The sequence below is a fragment of the Aptenodytes patagonicus genome, chromosome 4, assembly GCF_965638725.1.
Source record: "Aptenodytes patagonicus chromosome 4, bAptPat1.pri.cur, whole genome shotgun sequence".
Taxonomy (NCBI): Eukaryota; Metazoa; Chordata; class Aves; order Sphenisciformes; family Spheniscidae; genus Aptenodytes; species Aptenodytes patagonicus.
Genome location: NC_134952.1, coordinates 31,809,231 through 31,832,169, shown reverse-complemented (window position 1 = coordinate 31,832,169; position 22,939 = coordinate 31,809,231). Strand labels below are relative to the sequence as shown.

The 22,939-nt window shown below is 41.3% G+C and overlaps 2 protein-coding genes across 5 annotated transcripts in view; both read left to right on the top strand.

The window, feature by feature from the left end:
• Window positions 1-3,954: 3,954 nt before the first annotated feature.
• Window positions 3,955-11,302, top strand: PDCL2 (phosducin like 2). Its single transcript, XM_076337601.1, has 5 exons — window positions 3,955-3,985; window positions 4,486-4,576; window positions 7,145-7,288; window positions 10,628-10,836; window positions 11,190-11,302. Exons 1-5 carry the CDS (start codon window positions 3,955-3,957, stop codon window positions 11,300-11,302), a joined length of 588 nt encoding a protein of 195 aa, XP_076193716.1.
• Window positions 11,303-15,796: 4,494 nt separating this feature from the next.
• CLOCK (clock circadian regulator) overlaps window positions 15,797-22,939 on the top strand; it is a 68,660-nt gene continuing 61,517 nt past the window's right edge. For all 4 annotated transcript variants that reach the window (XM_076336272.1, XM_076336273.1, XM_076336275.1 and 1 more), the window contains exon 1: window positions 15,797-15,896. The gene's annotated coding sequence lies outside the window, so the exon portion shown is untranslated. The remainder of the gene's footprint in view (window positions 15,897-22,939) is intronic.

The window sequence follows — 22,939 nt, the reverse complement described above, 5'->3', positions numbered from 1 at the left end:
CCAGCACCAAAGCATGGCCTAAAGTGGCCTAGACTGAAAGTGCCCCTTGTTTGATGTTTTGTTTGTTTGGATTTTATTTTTGTTTGTTTTCTGTTTTTTTTCTTCTGAAATGTTTTTAAACAGGATCAGTTTTATCAGCAGTAACCAACGACCGGTGGGGCAAACAGCTGGGGCCCGCTGCCGCCTCCCTGCTCACCTGCCTCACGCCACCACTGTTAGAACCGGTGAGAGCAGGGCGGCCCTGCCCCAACAGCCGCCGCTGTCCTGCCACCATTGGGTCAGACTGGTGGCCTCAGTGAGGAGAGGCAGTGCCCCAGGGGGAGCCATGCAGGTGGGCACAGAGGGTCACCCCAGCCCTGAGCTGTCCTGCTGGGGCAGCAGCTGAGACCGAGAGCAATGAGGGAGTTGAGGTGGGGACGCCAAGGAAATGGGGGAGGCTGCAGGTGGGAGCGGTTGGGGCCGAGTGAGGTGCTGTGAGAGCCCTGTCGTGCTGCCTGAGGCAACCGCCGCACCTGCTGGGCGGAGAGAGAAGGGTGAGGTGGTGGGGAGCGCAGGAGCAGAGCCGGCCACTGGGGAGGGCTCCCTTGGCATGGCCAAGCCTGCCGCAGGGCCCCACGGAGCAGAGAGAGCTGGTGTCATTGCCCTGGGCCTGCGTAGCCTTCCCAGCTGCTGCGGGGGTCCTGAGAAATGGCAGACGGGGGTTTTCTTGTGCAAATACATCAGGAAACTCTGAGTTTCTAATGGTTAAGAATTAACCATCATTAGTGCCCTGTAAGAATAACAAAACACTACGCTTTGATAGCTGGACGATCGTAGGTGTAGCATATTTTAAAAACATAATTGAGAATTTGTTTCATGTCATTCGCCAAAAAACCCAGAACTTTTTAAAATTAAATTTACCAGAAGTGTTATTTACACTTAAGGATTGAAGTTATCCAGCCTGTGGGTTCCCAAACTTGATCTATGCATTACCCCTGGCAAAGCTGCTGGTAATTAACATTATCATTGGCAGCAGTGAGAAGTGTCATGAGAAGTTTTTTCACTTGGGATTGTGGCCTGCTAGTGGAGTAATACTGCTTCTGCAGCCTAGCTTCATACTCCGAAACCAATTTACGTTGGATCACTTTTGCCATTGCTTGGCTCCTCTGCATTCTTACCATCAAATATCTTCTGAAATTTTGACACACATTTTCATTTATTTCCTCTGTGCATATTACTGCAATCTTGAACTAATCACTTAACACCAACTTTTTAAACATTATTTAACGCAATTTGATAAAAAATTGTTAAAGGTTTGCTAGCTTCTGATCTCCTCTTCCCTGAGACTGGAGTTCAGATTTATCAGAGAGAGATACCTGTTTCTGTTACGCTTACTGTGATCTAGGATTCTTGATCCAGGTTTTTTTTGCTTTTACGTTTTGTAGATGTAACAGCATCTAGAAAATGTCCAGTGTACAACTGGTTACACCAACCTATTGAATGTTAAAAACATTAAATAGAAGTAGTATAAAACACACCATTTAATTAAAATACTGTGCAAAGATTTTATGTAGGACCTAAATTTACAGAAAAACATAAAATGTCAAAAACTTTCCTGGCAAAAACTGGCCAGAGCTAATCTTCTAAGTTACCTACATTCCAATTCTGTTTCAGTAGTCCTTTTTGTTGCATGGTTTTGAAATTATTTGTCCAGTTATGATGATGATTTTTATTATGTTTTTTAATGCCTCCTGATTCTTCATAATCCTGCTATGGAGAAGGATTTCCATTCTGTGAAGTGGAGAAATCTGATCCTGACTTAGGTCAGGAAATCGTACACTAAAGCACTTGTGTGGAGGCCAAAGTGCATGTGAATCACTCGTGTTTCTTGAGTGGTTCCCTTGGACGTGTAGTCCTCTTAGTTCTGTGGATTTTTTTGATACCCTGACTGTACCTAAGTCAAAATTCTTCTTTGGTGAAGGCTTGAAAACTTGCAGTAAGGCTGACTGTAAGAATTTTTTATGTAAGTAAACCCTGGGGAATTACACTACCGCAAAATCTTCATTTGGGTTTTTCCTATTCCAGACCCGTTAGTGACCATCTAATTCATTAGGTTATGTATGGAGCCTCTCTTTTATTTTTTCCAATGGATTATATCAATTACTTTTCAATCAAAGAAGGAGAAAACATTACTTATTCTCAATTCTTTATCTACGTTTTCATATATGGATAAAGTTAAAGTAAGTTTGCTAGTATATTTCAAAGTCTTGATGACAAAATATGGTAGTATGTTACAGAACATAATTAATTTTCCAAATATTATAATTAACTATTTACAATGGAGTTGTCATTTCTAGTCCAAAATCTGGGTATTGGAGCTTTGCAGAAGAAATCAATTAAAGTATTCTGGTATGAAAGCTCTGCTTTATCTTAGCAATAAGGAACTAGATGTTTGCAAAGCCAGAGTGCTCCACTAGTAGTGAATATCGGTAGCCGCACCCTTGCCTGCAGTTTGCTGAGCCCATGCATTAGGACTGTTGCAGGAACTGCCATAACTATTGCCACTTCCTTTCCACTCCAAACCCTGCAAAGTCTTGCTTCCTCACTCACGCCAGAAGAAACTGGCAAAGGTAAGAGTCTTCTTGCAAACCCACTGTACTTAACTTTCTTGTGAGCAATAGCTTGATTCTATTTACTGTCTTTGTGGTTTTCCCAAGTATGTTTTCACCTAAAATGCAAAGCACTTCTTTTACCTTTGTGAAATTCGTGGAGGCGTGTGTAGTATTTGAATTAGAATTTGTTTCATTACACTCATGCTAAATTTTGTACAAGAGATTTGTTGAATAAAAATGAGGCAGCCGTTGGCTGGAAAGGCCAATGTAGTACTCATGGGCATGGTAGTAATCCAGTGGAAATCCTGGATATTTCCTCAGGTAGAATTTTTGTAATGTACTGTTTGTTAACCTGATGCTGCATTATTATGGAATTATGAATATCATTCAATGTTTCTGATATATAAATATTTATACAGAGATTTCACTATGAAGGTTTTCAAACAAGTCATTATTTCAGGGCCAAAAATACCACACTTTTTGATTAACAACCTGTTTTAAAATCTGCGTTACTACTTTTAATCCATATGAGAGGCCTCCTAATGTGTTGCTGTTCTACCATGCCAACACCGGTCCAGTTACAATAAACAGATTATTTTAATGTGACAGTTTCAGTAGAAATGCAGTCTCATAAATAGCATGCAGTTCCTTTATCTTAACCATTTAATTAAAATTAACACTAATGTAGACTTAACACCTGCAGAAGTCCTGTGTTACAAACATGGTGTATGAAGTAGCTTATGTTGACACATTAATATTAATCATTCATTTAAAATAAAAAGGTTTTTTTCTTCTGATTCTAGGCATGCTTTTACATGCTTATTCACAGTGACAATACCTTATTCTTAGTAGTAACATAAAAATACTGATACAAAAATCTTGCCTGTATAAAGCTGTATTTCTTTAAGTGTGCTTAATTAAGCAGTGTATAGTTTTGAGTTTCTGAAGTAGGCTTCCATATATGTTTTAGACAATTTTTAGTTGATATTTTGGAGACTGATTTTTTTATCTATGCTTTGAGTTTTCTTTCTCTCCTATTTTCTTGCTGTTTTCTGTTCAGAAGTGAAAAATGACAAATGAAAATCCATTCTAGAGAATGGTCCATGAAGGTATTGCAGCCCTTAAGTAATCATTTCCTTTTGTTACATCCTTAATATATGTCAAAATGAAAAAGGGCTGGTTTTGGTTTAAAAAATTTGTTGACCGATTTTCAATTTGTTGACCGGAAAAGACCGATTTGTTGGTTTAGTTCTGTTTCATAATATTAAAACAGGATCCAAATGAAGATACTGAGTGGAATGACATACTGAGAGATTTTGGAATTCTTCCTTCAAAAGAAAAACCAAAAGATGAAATCGAAGAAATGGTTTTACACTTGCAGAAAGAAGCAGAAGGCAAGTAAAATTGAAAATATATACTATTAGCGTAATAAAATTTGAAAAGCTGAGTTATTTTCAATAATGCTTTTTGTAACTTAAACATTGTACAATAATTATATTTTTATTTTTATTATTTTCACATGGTTATTTTAAAAAGGGTTCTGAATTAAACATACAACACACTTAGTGACAAACATTATGGCATATAACATGTACAGATAACTCATTTTCATTATTTCATAAAGGAAACAGTCAGTATAAGCAAGATTCACATTCTGAAAAACTGGTAGTAATCCACTCCTGTATTTCTGTATCTTCCTGTATACTTATAGTTAAATAAATTTCATTTTTTCTCTCTCTTACCCAGAGCTATGCAAAAGTTGACTAATTTCTGAAATTAGTACATCTTTTTCTTTCATTAGTTCCATGTCTGTGTAATACTTTTCATACATTTAAAATGTTTGAAGACACTTTGGAGAACAAAAGGTGACTAATTTTTTGTTTGTTATTTCTAGTGAAACCATATGAAAGAATGAATCTTGAAGAATTAAAGGAAGCTGAAGATGACTTTGATGAGGCTGATAGGAAAGCCATTGAATTGTACAGGTATAGTAAGATATTTCTATCCAGATTAACAGTGCACATGTCACTATTGTACATGTGCATGCTCCTGAAACATAAACTCAGAATCTTTTGAACAGTAATGTCTGCTGACTGACACAACTGCCTTCTTTCACCTTCCACTCCTTTGCCAGCAGACAGCACTCACATTACTGTCCTACATCTTCCTGATTGTCAGTGGCAAAGAGATGCAGTTTACACTATATTTTACTTTGACGTTTTGTTAGAACAAAATTATTCCCCTTTTAAAATACTTAATTTAGTCTTAAAGCTGGATATTTAAAAGAAAAAGAATAGAAGGGGCCACAGTGGGAACCACTGTTACACATCCTCAGTTCAGCTGAAGATGGATCGTGCTACTGTATGTTTAGAGGCGTTGCATGTTTGAAGTGTTGTATGCTCAACATTTATCTGTTACACAAGGAGGGTTCATTCTCTGTTTCCCTTATTAAACTGCACCTCTCGTTCTATCACTCTGAAAAGACTTTCTGCCAGTCTTTAGGAGTTAGAGCAATAAAGGAGAAGTTCTGTAATCCCATTTTCTCTCATCTCTTCTGGATAGCAATTTCTGTAGATTTCAAGCCAGGAGGAAATGTACAGTTGGTCACGGGTATCCCTTTTCTATCATGTTGCACAAGAACTTTAGGAAAAACAGGGTCCCAACATACATGGCCCCAACTTTGTAAAAGATACTGAGTTTGTGCATATGGAGTGTGTGCCACCTATATCAGGATGGCATGCCGTTAAAGAAAACTATATATCAGTGCTGGAACCAAAGTATTTAGTATTTTTAATTGATAATTAAATACTTAGTCTGAGTATTATGAACAAAATACATCTCTGCCTTTTGGATAGCACTCATTTCTGGTATAGTGTGCTTTCTAAATATATTATTGAAATAAAAATGCAACGTAAAATTTATTATGAATTACAGTTTCACTGTATCATACACTGCAGTTTCTGTGCTGGAATGGTGCTGGTTGATAAACTTGCGTGTTTTTGAAAGATGTTTATCCAGTCAGCTGTGGACCCCTAATACACAACTGCTGTGTTTATTTTGCTTCTTATCTAAGATTAATTTTAATGGCTTTTCTATTTCTTACTTTGTGAAAATATTTGTTTGAAGTTTATACAGAAGGAAGGCTCAGGGGAGATCTAGTCAATGTCTATAAATATCTGAAGGGAGGGTATAAAGCGGATAGAGCCAGGGTGTTTCCGGTGGTGCCCAGTGACAGGATGGGAAGCGACGGGCACAAACTGAAACACAGGAGGTTCCCTCTGAACATCAGGAAACACTTTTTTACTGTGAGGGCGATTGAGCACTGGAGCAGGTTGCCCAGGGAGGCTGTGGAGTCTCCATCCTCAGAGATGTTCAGAAGCTGTCCAGACATGTTCCTGGGCAGCCTGCTCAAGGCTGACCCTGCTTGAGCAGCGGGGTTGAATCAGATGACCTCCAGAGGTCCCTTCCAACCTCAGCCATGCTGCGATTGTGTAATTCTGTGATATACCATATACTGTTCTTAGGTGTAACTGTGGCACAACCTTATTCAACTTTTTAATAGGAGTACACGAATCATTTTACTTACAGTACCATGCAGAGTCAATATGATTTACGAATTCAAGCTCAGAAGACTTTGGCAGCTTGTATGGAGACTTAGTAATTTTAGCTATACTGGACATTCATGTGTATATTTTTGTAGGTATTTTACAAAGTACTCTGCTGAGTTCTGCAGAGATTTGTACTGTAACTAAGAAAAATGAGACATGCAGTTTACACAGAATAAAAATGCTAATATGATCAAAACATTCCCTCTGTCTAGATTCTACCTGTACTTACTGCTTTTGCTTTGTTAAAATGACTAAAACAATTCTGGTTCTAACACTGTGTATCTAGTGCTGTATTCTCATAGGAAGATAATCACATAATTATGTGGAAGTTGTGAACCTAAATTATCATGCATTGTTGCTAGAGTATAATAACCTTGCACATATATTATTTAATCTTTTTTGAAAAAGCCACTTCTACAGTGGCTTTCAGTTAATAAAATTAATAGCTGCTTTTAGTTCAACAAAGCTCAGTGAGGCATTTTCCTTTTCTACCTTGTAATATTTTTATAGATGAAGACTGCCATCTACTGTTTTTACATTCCAATTTTCATGAATTATTTTAAAATTGTCTCATAAATATTAGTATAAGTACTAGTAGTTCTTCCTCAAACTAGTCTCATTTTCAGAATCAGAAAAACAATTAGTACTTTCTTTAATTTTTTCTTGCTTTGTCTCAAATGATAAACCCTTGTGCAACATGTTTGTTACTCAAGTTTCCCAAATCTGATACTGAGGAACATAAGTCTAAGAAAATGTATTTTAATGTTATCTTATTGAATAAAGATTAGCATAGAAGCCTTTCTAGCTCTGAAATTACATTAGAAGACCTTGAGCTAAAGGGTTACTCAAAACATTTTTAAAGTAATTGAGAGATGCACTAGATATTATTTTAAAATTTATTTAAGATGTTCCAAATGCTTATTTTTATTATTACTTTTTAATTAGGCAGCAACGCTTGCAAGAATGGAAATGTCTTCAGAGGATGCAAAAGTATGGGGAGCTAAGAGAAATTTGTGGAGCGCAGTATGTAAAGGAAGTTACAAACGCTCCAGAGGATGTTTGGGTTATAATTCATCTTTATCGGTCAAAGTAATTACTTTCTTGTTTAAGATGTTGAATACTTCAATACAGAGAATTGAACTGGTAATTAAGAAGCAATACCAAGAAAAATGAAATACAATAGGCTAATGACATAGCAATTGTTTGGAGGCAATGGAATCACAGAGCATGGGACCTCCTTGATTTGTTAATTCACTTTGTGAGAGTTAATCACTTCACCTTTGTTCAATTATATGAAAGATTTCTTTTCCTATGTATGCTTATCACCATGTACCGAAACTCACTGAGATTTCTGAATTTCATAGAATCATAGAATCATAGAATCATTGAGGTTGGAAAAGACCTCTAAGATCATTGAGTCCAACCGTCAACCCAACACCACCATGCCCACTAAACCATGTCCCTAAGCGCCTCATCTACTCGTCTTTTAAATACCTCCAGGGATGGGGACTCCACCACTTCCCTGGGCAGCCTCTTCCAATGTTTAACCACTCTTTCAGTAAAGAAATTTTTCCTCATGTCCAATCTAAATCTCCCCTGGCGCAACTTGAGCCCATTTCCTCTCGTCCTATCGCTAGTTACTTGGGAGAAGAGACCGACACCCACCTGGCTACAACCTCCTTTCAGGTAGTTGTAGAGAGCGATGAGGTCTCCCCTCAGCCTCCTTTTCTCCAGGCTAAACAACCCCAGTTCCCTCAGCCGCTCCTCATAAGACTTGTTCTCCAGACCCCTCACCAGCCTCGTTGCCCTTCTCTGCACACGCTCCAGCACCTCAATGTCCTTCTTGTAGTGAGGGGCCCAAAACTGAACACAGTATTCGAGGTGTGGCCTCACCAGTGCTGAGTACAGGGGCACGATCACTTCCCTCCTCCTGCTGGCCACACTATTTCTGATACAGGCCAGGAAATTTCACTGAGAAAGTGGTGTCCACTGTCTGTGCTAAGGGAAGTTCATTTGCAGACTCTTCTCTCAGCAGGAGTGCTCTAACAGGATTATTCTACCTTTATTTCCCCTTTGACTCGAGCAAATCAAAAGCCCAATAGGAGAAGTCTCAGTTATGAAAATTGAGGAAAGCTAGGGAATTTGTTAGTTTATCAGTTCCCCAATAAATTCTCTAATGGTAGCAGAGGTTGTGACAGGATCCAGGAGAAATGTCAAAGGACTCCCATGACCAGTTCAGCATATTTTAGCAACTCTATTAGATGTTTTTCAAAAGCACTGAGAATTAGTATGGAATGTTTAATGCATTTTTTAGATTTAGACCAGCTTTCTCCTTTCCTTCTTTTAAAGCCTGTTGGGAGGAGGAAGCTGCTTTGATTCTTCTCAATTGTCAGGAATTGAGTATTATTTCCAGGAGCAATAGGAATAGGTCAGTCAAATTACGTTATGGTCTAGACAAGTGGTCTGTGCAGTGGGTGGGGAACTGGCTGACAGGCTGCACCCAGAGGGTGGTAGCAAGTAGCTCCTTTTCAAACTGGCAACCTGTCACAAGTGGGGTCCCCCAGGGATCGATATTGGGCCCAACGCTGTTTAGTATCTTCGTAAGTGGTCCAGATGATGGGATCAAGTGTACCGTGATGAAGTTTGCCCGTGATACCAATCTGAGTGGGGAAGTGGACACTTCAGAAGGAAGAGCCACCCTGCAGGAAGGCCTGGATAGGCTGGAAGAGTGGGCTAACAAGAACCTTATGAAGTTCAACAAAGACAAATGTAAGGTCTTGCACCTGAACATAATTCAGGAGTGCAGCACAGGCTGAGATCTACCCGGCTGGGGAACAGCTCTGTGGAAAGGGACCTGGGGGTCCTCATGGACAACAGGCTCAATATGAGTGAACAGTGTGCTGCTGCGGCAAAGAAAGCCAACAGGATGCTGGGTTGCATCAACAAGGGCATCACCAGCAGAGATAAAGCAGTCATTATCCCACTCTACTCAGCGCTTGTCAGGCCACACTTGGAATACTGTGTTCAGTTTTGGTCCCCGCTATACAAAAGACATGTGGACAGGCTGGAGGGGGTCCAGAGAAGGGCCACAAAGATGGTCAAAGGGCTGCGAAGCCTGCCATATGAGGAAAGGCTGAGAGAACTGGGTTTGTTCAGCCTTCAGAAAAGGCGGCTTAGGGGAGACCTCATCACCATGTTCCAGTATTTAAAGGGTGGCTACAAAGATGATGGAGACTCCCTTTTTACAAGGAGTCACATGGAAAAGACAAGGGGTAATGGGTACAAGTTACTGCTGAGATGATTCTGACTGGACACAAGGAAAATTTTTCGCAATGAGAACAATCAGCCATTGGAATAATCTCCCCAGGGAAGTGGTGGATTCCCCAACATTGGACACTTTTAAGATTTGACTGGAGAGGGAGCTGGGCCATCTTGTCTAGACTGTGCTTTTGCCATGAAAGGTTGGACCAGATGATCCTTGAAGTCCCTTCCAACCTGGTATTCTATGATTCTATGAAATGAAATTGTTCAAATTAGAATAATTTAAATTTACAGATCTGAAGAAAGAAAATAGCTGCTTTTCTTGCTTTTCATTGTTTTTGTTTACTGGAGAACCAATTTTGTTCTTTATCATTGCATAAATACGAGTCTGTGAGGAAACTCAAAATTCCTTAGGAATGAATATGAGATCGCCAGGCTCTTATGGCTAGTAACAAAACTGCCTCACCTGTCTTTGGCCACGGGAGGGTGCTGCTGGAACTTTTTGAGGGTCCATAGGCTAAGTCAGCTGCTTTAACTTCAGTCAGTCACAATGAAGATCCAAACTTCTAAAAGGTTAACAGGCTGGGGGGGAACAAAAAACCCCGTTGTTTTGTTTGCGCTTTTTTAACTGAGGTTTATATGGCGATTGCATTGCAAATAGGAGCTATGAAAGTAATGAACAGGCCTATGGTGATAATATGACTATACAAAGGTTTCCCTGACTTTACTTACGTTTTACTAAAAGAATGAAGATGTAATTAAATGTTAAACTGAAAGCCAGTTCAAATAAATTAAAGTAAAATGTATATTACAGATTAAAAATTCTCATTTAAACTCTACAATAAATGGACAAAATGAGCTTTAAAATCTTAGTGGAGATCAAAACTGAGGCACAATGCTTGAAGTGTCTGGTAGCTTTACTGACATTTTATAGACTGTGCCTATTACGTATGCATTGAAAATTCTTACTTGGACAGCTCTTTAAATCACAATGATCTTAGAAGAAGCTAAATAAAATTTGTGGTGCAATTCTTATAACAAATTAAAGTAGAAGCAGACTATAGGAAAAGGTACATTTATTCTTCAAAGGTTTTATTTTTAATAAGTTTAGTTATTTTGCAAATCATTTACACCAAAGTGTCCTCATACTTTCTTATTCTTTTCCAGCATCCCAATGTGTTTATTGGTTAACGAACATCTCAGCCTGCTAGCCAGAAAGTTTCCAGAGGTCAAGTTTCTCAAAGCCATTGTAAACAGCTGCATTCAGAATTACTGTGACAGATGTTTACCCACAATACTTGTATATAAAACTCGTGAAATAAAAGGCAGGTTCATTGGAGTAGCTGAATGTGGGGGAATAGATCTTAAAGTGGAAGGTATGAGAAATATTTTTAAATAATTCACGTTATAGAAAATTTTATGTTGTTTGTAATCATTAGACCTAAAGATCACTGCTTAAAGGTGGAAAAGGTTTTTGAATATTTTTGTAGAAAAAAGTCTAGAAAAAACAAAGAATTAATTTATGTAATTCTGTGGTAACAATATTGGGTAAGCATGGATACTTTGCAATTTCACGGTTAGATATTTTACTGAGATAAAGTTGGGTTGTCGCAAGGATGGCTCTATTTTTTGTTGTTGTTGAGATGGAGCTTGGTCTTATAAAAGTCCTTTTCCTCTTAAGTGAGGATTTATTGCAATTATCAGAATAAATTGTCATTTGTTTTTACAGAGCTTGAATGGAAACTAGCAGAAGTTGGAGCAATAGAAACTGTCTTAGGAAAAAAAACCAAAAAGGACATTGAGTATGACGACACTGTCAGCATGAAATATTTCTGCTCATGAAGACGCCAATACAAAAAGCAGTGATGTGATGAAATCACCTATTACTTGAGAAAATTTTAATGCAGATCATCTGTTCTGACATAAATCAGCTCAAATACAGTTTTTTACTCCTTTGGTAAGCCTGAAACAATTAAAAAAACGCCCAAACAAAAAGAGCTTTTGTTTCACTTGTATGTTTTTTTGGTTTTGATTTGTGGAAGAGAATTGATGTAGTAAATGAAAGCCATCCTTACCTTTGGATACCTATAGATGGCTGTCATTGACACCGAGAGTCTGGATTCTCCATTTCATACCAACTCCGCTTAAATGGAATGGGAAGGGGAAGGTATTAGCTGGTGGGCTCTAATCCATACTTTCTTCCTCCTTTTATCCAGCATGGTTGCAAGATACTCCTTTAACTCTCAGTGAAACAACTGTAGTGTAACTCTGCTCTGCCAAGGACCTTCTCAGTTCCCCCCACTGAAAAGCTGACCCGAAGACAATGGCGTGTATAGCGATATCAAATCAGGATTTGGCCCCGAATCCATCAACTAATAGTTCCATTTGTTTGACAGCTGTTCAAGAATCTTCTCCAGTGTCAAGGATAATCTTCCAACTATTTTAGAATACTGACGGTTGGATCAGTTGTTCCTTCCTAACAAAAATATGTATAACCTTAACAAAATAGTTTACAGTACAGCTGTAGATAAGCAAAACTACATGCGTGAATGAAGAGACCATGCTCCTGATTCAACATTTTTATTTATTATGAGTAGTGAATCAAATTGTAGGGTATTAATGTTATTTTTCCAGTGACTCATCATCAAAAAAACAATCTCAGTGTGCTAATGGAGATTTAGTTATATGCAGTTGACATGGTTTATAGCATCAGGATGCAGAAAGAAAAATGAAACAGAAACCGTTCACTTAACACTTGGCACACAGATACCTAAGAAGAACAAGAAAATTAACATTACCCATTTTTTTTTCACCCAGTAGGATACAGCTGTGCTATTAGTTAATACCTACTGGCAGATACCACTTCTAGAAACTTTTATTTTGCAGATTCAAAGAGATAACTAGCAGACACATTTCAGAGATAATGTCTTATCTGCCATTATCTGCCACTTCCAACTAGAAAGCTAACTGGTAGATTTAAATGTAAATAGGTCATCAGTGACTTTAGATACGATTCCACAGTCACATCAGGTGAATATCAGTCTTGGCTGCTATAAAAGGAGTGCTACCAACCGCTTCCTCTTAGCGGTGAACCTCCCTCCTGCTACTAGGGGTGCCGTGAGGTACACAAGCACAATACCAACTGTACAAGTGCTAGTGTCGTCACACTGGAAGTAATAGGAATATGTCACTAGATATGACAGGAAAGTGCCAAACCTCCCCTTCGGTGACCCTTACTTATGTCCAAGTGAAGTGACCATGCAATCACGATTGCAGCCATCAGATGTGACAAAGCAGCAGCAAAATCCAAAGGAATCTGCAGGTTAAAAGCAGATGTTTCTGGTTCTTGGTCAGTTACACCATTTGTAGGAAAAGGGTCTAGGAATGAATGTTAGTCAACCTTTACAAGGATTATGTAGATTGTGACAGGCTTCCAAGTCAGCAGCTGTGTCAAATCCACTGACTTTAGTATTCTGGAATGATGTGAAATTTAGTTTCAAAATCAGCTTTCTCAAACAGATCCTCTTTTGAATATGCCAGCGAGGATCAAAAAGGAACATTCTGAGCAGATGATTGTTCAGAGGCCCTGAAGTATATCATGCACAAGATGGCGATGACGGTTCTGTAGGAAACATGGCTAGAGTTAATGGAAGTACACTGGAAATTTCTGCATTTCTGGCCCAATGTAGTCCCACCATTCAATAATTCACAAAAGATTTGCTGCTCATAATTTGGCAATGCCTGAAAATTATGTTGGCTCTCATGTAACCTTTGTGAGTGAAACAAACTATCATTATACATCAGAGCAAACTCACATTGACAATAAGAGCCAGAAAAATAGTATTTCTAGGTGGAGAATATTTTCATAAAACCACCACACCATTTCTAAGCTTTCTGCCCTGTTCCTTAAGGAGCCTTTAAAATACTTTCAAAAAAGAAGCAGCATTAAAAAAAAAATGACCTTGGTTAGGCCGTAACTTCAGCAAAAAATGCAAATGTGTGTCATCTCCACAGCTGTGTTGCCTGTTTTGATCTTGTCAAATCCCAAAACGCAAGATGTGCAAGCCACAAAGAGTAATTTGCTACCGCAACATTGCAGTAGGTAGGTGTTACGCTCCCATATATGTTTTTCTGAAGAATTACTACTGGTTACTAAAGATCTTGTGGCAAATTTGATACATACAGCTTGATGCTATTTTTAGCCTCCTGGTTTCTTTGCCATATTCTAGTTCTGGTAATTATGCATTTTTGTTGAAAATATTCCTCTATTTTCTCCTGGATTTTCCACTCCTGCTGTATCCTATTATCTTTACTACACTTCATCATAGGAGCATTATCCTTTGCATGAGTAATGAAATTATTAGATATCACATTTTCCTCAATTGAAAGCTAGAAATAGAGTATTATGAATCAGTAAGTAACAAAAATATGTTTTTACTAATGCTTTTTAAAATTCTTCCAGTGGAAAAACTGAGCTCATTGTTAGCTCTTTAGCAGCATTACCGCTGAAGAGGTTCCTGTCCCTAAAATACCTTTGCATAAGACTTTGGTCACAAGCTGAATCGAATGGGGAAACTGATCTACCTGAAAAGCAATCCAGAAAGAAAAATCCATGAGATTTTGCAGCCAAGTCAAGTTCCTCACTTCATTCCAGACACAAACACTAATTAAGCTTCTATAGATACACATTTGTAATTACGCTTGTTAGATATATTGCTGTTTAGGAGATCAATTGAAAAATAAACCTCCTTGTAACTGAGAAAGAAAACTGGGAATATTTACATACTATTACCACTGAGCAATGTTTTATTTTACAGAAAAGAGTTCGCTGCTATGTTCTGCTGCATGCAGAACAGGTTTACACAAACATAATCACTGCACATTTAAGCATACTCCAGTCCTGCAGTAGGCAGTATGGCTGGAATCCATTACAGTTGTACACAAAGACTGTGCGGTATCAGTTATCTCTCTGATTAACTCTGATTAACCTGATGCTGTTTGTATTTATTAGCTGGGCTGTTTCACAACTTTCTCTGCAAAGTCAATAATACAGCCACATCTGTGGAAACTTACGTGCTGTGTGAGCCTTCCATCAGTTTGGTGGTCCAGAAATGCTCTCAGACTTCAACAGCCTAGTACTGTACAATACAAATTCTACAAACCGTGCAATATTAGTACAGTATTTTAGTTATAGGATTTTATCAGGTGTTGAGATTTTAAACTCAGTTAGGGCCACTTCTTATTTTTAACGTTAGGTGAGACTATTCTCCAAAACTGGTACTAAAAGCACTGTACACAGACAAAAGGACCGAGACGGTCAAGTCAGTTCTCTGCCACTCCGTTAAGTTTTACCAGTTTACGCACACCGATAAAAGAAACCACCGCCAGGACGGGTTGCTCGTATCCCTAAATAACTTGTGGTGGCACATGTTCCCAGAGAGCATCCGAGATGCTGCTTATTCCCCTCTGGGGATGAACGCATGGCCGGGTACCGTGTCATACGTTCAGGGACTGCCGGGAACGGCGGTTTGTACCAGGTTTACTGTTTCAGCAGGGAAGCGCCTCCGTTCAGCGGAACCCTTTCCGAGGGCTCGGCTCCGGGCTCTGCGCCCTCCTGCAAAACAAGCCCCGGAGCATCACGTCCGGCAGCGGCGGCAGCCGCTCCGGCCGCCGGGCCAGCCCGGCTGTGCCGCAAGGCGGCATCGCTCGCAGCCTCCCACGGCGCCGCTGTCCGGAGGCGGAGCGCGGCCGGGCGCCGTCCCCGCTCCCCACCTCGCACCCCGGCTACCGTCAGCCCAGCGAGCGGGCGAGCACTGACGCTCCGAGCCGGGGACGTGGCGCTGCCGGGTCTCGCCGAGTCGGACTTCCCCGGTCCCGAGGCGCCCGGACACGACCCCGCGGAAGCGCCGCCCCCCGCGGCCGACAGCCGAAGGCCCACGCCCCGCTCGGTAGCGCGGCCGCCGCCATTTCCTCCTCGAGCAGAGCGGAGCCGAACTGAGCGGGGTGATCTGAGGCGAAGTGAGCCGAGGTCAGGGAGGCGCGGCGCCCACTGCGCCTGCGCAGCCCTCTCCCTCCCCTCCCGCGCAGCCCAGCCGGCTCCCCGGCGGGCGGGCGCGCACGCGTAGAAAGGCGGGTGGAGAGCCGGGGATCACCTCCCCGGCTGCCGCCGCCGCGCTGCGCGTGCGCGGCGGCGGCCCCGCGCGAGGCGCTGGGGTGCTGCGGCTTGCAGTGCGCCTCGGCGCACGCGCGGTGGCGCGAGGCGCCGCGGCTGCCGGCGGTGGGCTCGGCGGCGCAGGCGCGGTGGCGGGGGACTCCCGGGCCCGGCTGCTGGTGTTGCCGCTGGAGGAGGCTCTGTGCCGGCGGCGGGCTCGGGGCTGCGCGCAGGGAGCGGCTTTCGCCGGGAGAGGTCGGGCGGGCAGCGGCCGTGCGGGGCCGGGTAAGGAGCGCGCTGCGGGGCGGGCGGCTCCGCCGGGCCCGGTTGCGGCGGGGGGGAAAGGCGGGGGACGCCGCGGAGGGGAGCCGTTAAAGTTTGACAGCGCCGGCGGGTCCCCCGCCGCCAGGGCAGCGGCGTCGTGCCGGGAGGGCAGCGGCTGCCCTTGGGCAGGGCGCGGGCGGGGGCGGCCGCCGCCGGGGGCGGGGGGCGCTCGCGGGGCACCCGCTAGGCCCGGTGACCCACTTTGCTCCTGTCACAACTCCCGGGCACGTTTGGAGCCCTGCCCGCCTGGCCCAGCGCCCGCCCGGGCCGCTCCCGCCCCCGCCGCCCGGGCTGCGCGCAGGCAGGGCGGGCGCGGGACTCCCCGGCATCCCCCGCCGCCGCGCCGTGCCGAACCGCGCCGGGCCGCCGCCGGCCCCTCGGCGGTGGGGCGGGCAGAGCCGCGGGCAGAGCCGCGGGCGGCGCCTCCCCCCGGAGCACGTCCGCCGCTGCTCCCCTCCGTGGGGCAGCTCGTCTCGCGGGTGCCCGCCCCCGCCGCCCCACGCGTGGGGGGAGCTTTTCCGCGGCGGCTCCGCGCAGCGCGGTGAGCGTGTTTACACAGCGGGCAGGCGGCTGCGCGGGGGGCTGCGGCGGTAGGTGCCCGCCCGGCGGCTGGGCCGTGGCGGGCCCCCGGGCCCTCCCTGCGTCGGGACAGCTTTGCGGGGCATCGGGCTCCAGGCGGTTAGAGGGTGCCCGGCGCTCCTGCGGCGCGAAGTCTCCCTGCGGCAGGTGGACTGGAGCTGCGGGGTGCGGGCTTGAGTACGCGCTTCGTGGGCTTTTTCTTTTCTTTCCCCCCCCTCTGATAACTTTATTGCGGTGCCTACGATGTGTTCGTGCTCTTAAACATGAGGACTTCTTGGTAGCCCCCGGTCCTCTCCCGAATTACGTGTGTCCTTAAAATCAGTGTGTCAGATACTCTGTGCGTGCGTGTATGAAATGTGGCCAGCAAGGGACTGGAAATCCGTGGTACTTCATTTTTGTGTTTCTGTTAAGGTAGATTTGGATTTTTGGTTGGCTTCACTTTCAAATTGCTGGTACTTTGGGCCTGGATATAAATTCGAAATTTTTTTTTTCAGGAGAAGGAGTGCTTGTAAACTAATAAAACGTATTTGTAGTGCGATTTTTATAAGGCCATTGTTTTCATGTGCATGTTAAAAGTTGACCTACTAAGAGGCACAAGGAAAGTCAGATATAGTTCTAGCTGGGATATGAAGTGGCATGTAGAGGCGGAGTGGCTGATCATAGATCCTGATCCTCTAAATCCTTCAAGTAAGTATTTTTTTTGATGACATAGTTTGACAAGCAGTGCTTTTGGTGGCAGTGTTGACTTAAACAGACCTGTCCGTTCCTTGCTCCCAGCTCTCACCTCTTTGCTGCCCTCCTCAGCTGTACCAGCACGGTGGTTCATGGAACCATGTCCTGTAACTGGGTTGGGGAAATGATCCAGGTTAAAATTAACTACCTTTTTTTTTTTTTTTTTTCAATGTGGTTATATTTAACCTAGATCATTTCTCTGGGTGACAGGTGTGCCAGAAGGCAAGAGGATTGTTTAAGCAAATACTCTAGTGAAAGAAGTACTTGAGAAATACACCTCAACTGTGGTAGTCCTGGCAAAGTTCAATATGAGCAGTTGCAGTTGTTTCACACTGTTCAATCTTACAGGAATAAAATTGATTTTGTCTATGAATATCTGTGGGTTTGGGGCCTGTTATTTGAAATTAGACAGTATTTGATTGTTATAATAGAGGAATTCTACTTGACAGGACAAGTAACTGCAATTTTTTTTTTAATAAACTATTGATTTTCATATATATCCATTTAAGATACTTTCTCAAAAGTGTTACAGACATTGCTTTCAGATTACCAAACATTACATGTTTGGGTTAGAGTTTTTTGGTTGAATGTGGGTGCTAGCATTTTTAAGGTCTGAGAATTTTGTTGGTAAGGCAAGAGTTACCTCTTCTTAACAAACAGTCCAAGCAGGAAAAAAAATAACTCCTGGGTTGATATTTAATAGTTTAAGATGTCATTCATCCATGTCTCATTTTTTATTTCTTCCGCTTCATGTTCTTACGTAGAAAAGTTTAACACATATAGCTAAAATAAAAGGATGTGAGGAAAGCAGAGAGTGTTTTCTTTATTAATGCTCTAAGGACCTCATAAACTCCCTGTTGTAGCTAATTTTACACTTTTTGTACACGGCAATTTAAAAACTGAGTGGCAATTACTTCAAATTTAATTTGTAGTGTTGGTTAATTATCAAGTTAGTATAGAATTTCACCGAAGTCATGAATCTTCATGGATGGATTGGTCTTGCCAAGGAAATTGCTGCTTTTGAGGGCTTTGGGCTTTTGTTATTTTTTTGGCCCTATTCTGAATTTATTTCAATAATTTGAAACTGTTTCATGGACATTCCCTTGTTCATTTGTTGCAGGAGTTAAAAATGTGAAATGTGAATTTGTGCAAAAAGTTGAAGATATAAATTAGTAGTAGAGATATTGACCCCCATGCGTCCTACATGTTCTTTATATGAAGTGTTTTTATCAACTTGAAAAGTTGTGAATTTTTTTACTAAAAATAATAGACTTGTGTTGAAAATAGTTGTGATCAAAAATGCAATTTTCTTCTCTAGGTAACTTCATCATTTGAAAACAGCTCCTTTTTTAGCTATGCACCCCTTCAGGAGAGGTGTATAATTTGCTGTCTAAAGCCTCACAGCTTCAACCTAATTTTGTAGATTGAAGAATATGGATAGTTCTCTTAAAATAGAAAATTAGTACCCTAATACAGTCTTTAATACAAAATACACAATAGAATTAGGAAGAAGTGGAATTACAGCTAAGGTGCCTTCCTTTTCATCACATTGTAATGAGTTAGTTTTTCTTAAGGAAAAGACTTTGGTATATGTTTGAAGTAAAGAAAAGTGCATTTTAGTGTTTCAGCCTTTTTAAAGTACTCGTTTCCATATGAATGCTAGAAATTATAAAGGCCAGATGATAAAACAGATCTAGAAATGTTTCCAAGGATAGATGGTATTAGTAGATAGTTGCGTAGCAAAGACAGTAGTAGTTGTTCCTGTCATTCTTACCTTCTATTTATTTATTTTGCAATGTATTTTTAACCTCTCTATGTTAATTGAGCTGGTTCACCCTGTAGAAAGCTGTACTGGCACCACTGAAGGGGTGGCAGGAGAACAGGAGAGAGTCGCCAGGCTGCTGGGAGAGCAGTAGCTGTTTTAAGGTAGCTTTATCTCTGGAGGGGAAAAAAAATATCTGCGAGACTACAGACAGACAGTGGCCAAACCATTCAACTGTCTCTCTCATCTTCTCCTAATACTGAATTATTATTATTAGTATTGGTATTAGTATTTGGAATTTAGCAGTCTTTCAGAATAGAAAGAGTTGTAGGAAGCGCACCTTCAGTCAGTAGCAGAGTCTGCAATGAAAGATTCCAGTGTCTCAGTGTAACTCTGGCACAAGCAAATCTAGCGACATCCATTGGGAAGATACCTTGTTCACTCTTGTAGCTGGTCCACCAGGGGAAAACGACTTGCTATTGCAGTTGGTTATTTTGTAAACTCAGTTAATGGCGCTCTGTAATAATTTGAAACTGTTTCATGGACATTCCCTTGTTCATTTGTTGCAGGAGTTAAAAATGTGAAATGCAAAATCACAGAAGAGAAAGGAGACTCATGGTTAATGCAGCTGTGAGCTGCCCTGAAGGATTGAATTCTCAACCCCTACTGCTGCCACAAAATTCCTTTGTAATGCAAAGGCTGCTTTAATTTTGGCATACTTCATGCCTGAGTGTTTAATTTTATAGCCTTAATATTCTCTTACCATAGTTTTTGTGTATAATATAAATTCTTAATTATAGCTGCTTTCAGAATATATAATCATATATGTAAAAAGTTCTGGTGCTGTGTGGTTCTTGTATATTTAGTATTATATGGAAGCAACAAGGCTTTGTTAGTTGTCAGATTCTTTCCGCAGTTTAGCACTGCGTACTTTGGACTCTTTCCAGCTGTTACATTTTGTCATTAAAATCACTGAATTAGTTTTCTTATTCTGCACTGATGTTCTGAGGAGCATTGCTGAGTATATTATAAAATCATCATTAGTAGTATTAATATTTTATTAAATATAGATCTTTAAAAATTAGATATACCCTATGAGATTCAAGACTGATAAAGGCATATTTAGAGAGTGAATCTTATGAAGCTTAGTAGTTACTGTGGGCATTCCTCATCTGCATGATAAGAATGTAGTCAAATTAGGCATAAAGGTAGCTACTTAAATGCTTTGTCCTTATAACTATGTGTTTAATAATCTCAGAGTACGTGAGAAGGCTTCAGTTTTGAAGCTAATACTACTTTACCCATAATGACAGCCTGGTACCACAAGATAAATGGCACTAGAATATTATGCTTATGTTAAAACAGAAGAAAACAGTTCCTGGAGTAAGACAGATCCATTTAAAGTGGATTTTAAAAATTAATATATGTGGCCTTGTTCTTCTATAGAGGTCCTTTTAGAGTTCCATTGAAAAGGATATTTGCCAGGTATCTCTGAGAAGGTTTTTGATGTATGTTAGTTTGGTATAAGGCCAGATCCGTAAAGTAATAGAGAGGAATCAAAACTGTGATTTAGATGGATTTTGGGTATCTAGCCCCAAATAAAATTGTAGCCATGTGTTGGCTAAATTTTGCAGGTCTCTAGGTTTTCACTAGTAAAGTTTTCTAAACACCTTGAAATTTTGTTTTCACTCAGATCTTCCATAATCTTGTCACCACTGAGCATCTTGGCATCTAAATCTGTTTACTATTCATAAATTAGGCAATCTGTAAATTAGGCATTCACTTGTCCAAAGGCATGTTCAAACCACACCTCAGGCACACCTATGGGATTGGACTCAGACCAAAACCCTGTGGTGACTCTCCCTTTTGTTCAGAAACACAAAGGGGGGAGGAGGAGGAAGAGGTTTTGTTGATGTCTCCTTAAAAAAACCCCACACAAACAACCACCAAACAAAAACCCAAACCCTAAAAATCCACTTTTCCTTGTGTACAAGATGATTAAAGTCTAATTGGGCCAAAGGGAGATACTAGGCCACTTATTTTCTTGGAGAAAAAGGAGGGGAGTGCCTGTGTTCTGGCCTGTGTTCCAAAAACTTTTTTATATTTTCTTCCATTTAAAATTTTAAATGCCGTTAGGAACTGGAAACCAGGACTTGTCTCTCTCATTTGGGTGCCCTTCTCCCTAGAGAGGCATGCACACTGCTGGTTCTGCTCTGTCCAGCAAAGCTTTACTTCTTATTTTTTCTTCCATGATCTGAAGATTGCCACTGAAATGAGAAGTTATGAGTTGATCCATCTTCCCAGTGCAACATGGAGCTTGCTGAGAGATTATGGTTTGAATCCCTTCTGACAGAGTAGAGATTGGCTTTCAGACTTCTCTGCTCGAGCTTACTGTGGAACTGTCCCTGTGCTGCTGGACAAAATGAGAGCACATCTTTTTCCTCCTGCTGGCATGTTAAAAGAATACATTACTCCTGTTTTGATGGGAAAAGCTTAGCTATGTATGTCAGGGACAGGGACCAGGACTGTGAGTACTAACCTTACCTGTGTCCTGGGCCTTCGGAAACAGGTGAAGATGAAGGCATAATATTGTGTTTGCTGGTTACCTTTATGATTCGCATCTCTACTAACTTTTTCAATAGTCTTGCTGAGCGATGCAACTCTCCCTGGCTTTGGTGCTTTAGAATTGTGGATTCTGTTGTATGAAATCCCCTTTTTGTGCCTTGCTAATAATATCTTTTAGTGAAGACTATAGTTTAGGGTAGTATTGCCTATTACAGCCAGAGCAGGCAGCAAAACTTAATTACTAACTCATCACATGGTAGTGGTGTTGCTGTGGGATGCTTAGAAGAGAAGGAGTACCTGGGAATGGGCTGATCATCCAGCATGATGTCTGAATTTTAAGTGCTTTATAAGTAGGATATAGTATTGCTAACAATGTCATCTACAAGAATTTTTAGCTTGCAGCTCCACAAGTTTGTGAGTATCTCTCAGTTGCTTGCAGAAGGATGATCTCAGATCCCATAAGCATCTCATTATCTGTTGAGCTGGTAGATATCCAGAAAGTTCCAGCACTTTCTTTTAAACACCACCGGGGCAAGTATTTGTGAACATAGAGGAGGCAGGCCTGTAACAAGTGGCTGTTGTAGGAGGGAGGAAAGATAATGTGTGACTTTTCTAACATGTGCATTAGAAATCTTGAGGAAATATATATTTTTACATTTTAAGTTATGATCTTAGAGAATGAGAGTTTGAGATGCTAAGCTGCCTAATAAAAAAGGATACTTTGAAATAAGTTGTATTAATATAGCTAATTTAATATTTCCAATTCTGAAAATGCTGCTGCTGTTGTAAATAAAACATAAGTTGCCATTTTTACATTTGACTAAAGTTTTTAATGACATAGTAAATATTAATTTCTGGCATTTAAGAGCATTTGATAAGTTTGGTGGCTATTTCATTGCATGTTTAATGTAATGTCAGAGACTGGTTTTGCCTTTTTAGTTGTGGCTATTACTGACGTGAACCCTGACAGAATAATATTCCATCAGTTTGGTGGCTGCTGGTGAGAAGGTGGTTGTGAATTCGGAGAGGGTAAACTCCTGCTGGTGTGGTAAGGTAGAAGGTTTGTAATTTTTCAGATGGATCTTGTCAGAGAAGTGCCAAAGGTTTGGATTATCTGACTTTTCATCAATCATCCAAAAGCTTCAAGATATATTGGGGGGGAAACTTTCTTGTTACGTGGAATAACTTTCCCAGTCCTTAGTCCCCTAAAGGTAGATTTGAAACCTAAGTGTGAAGTTGTGAAAAGCCAAAAATATCGGGAAATGTTTCGCCAAAATCTGCTTATTTCCCTTGGCTCAGTAAACAACCAGGAAATTTTCTCCAGTAAAAGCTGTAGGGAGTTGCCTTTTTTTTAAGCCCCATTTCC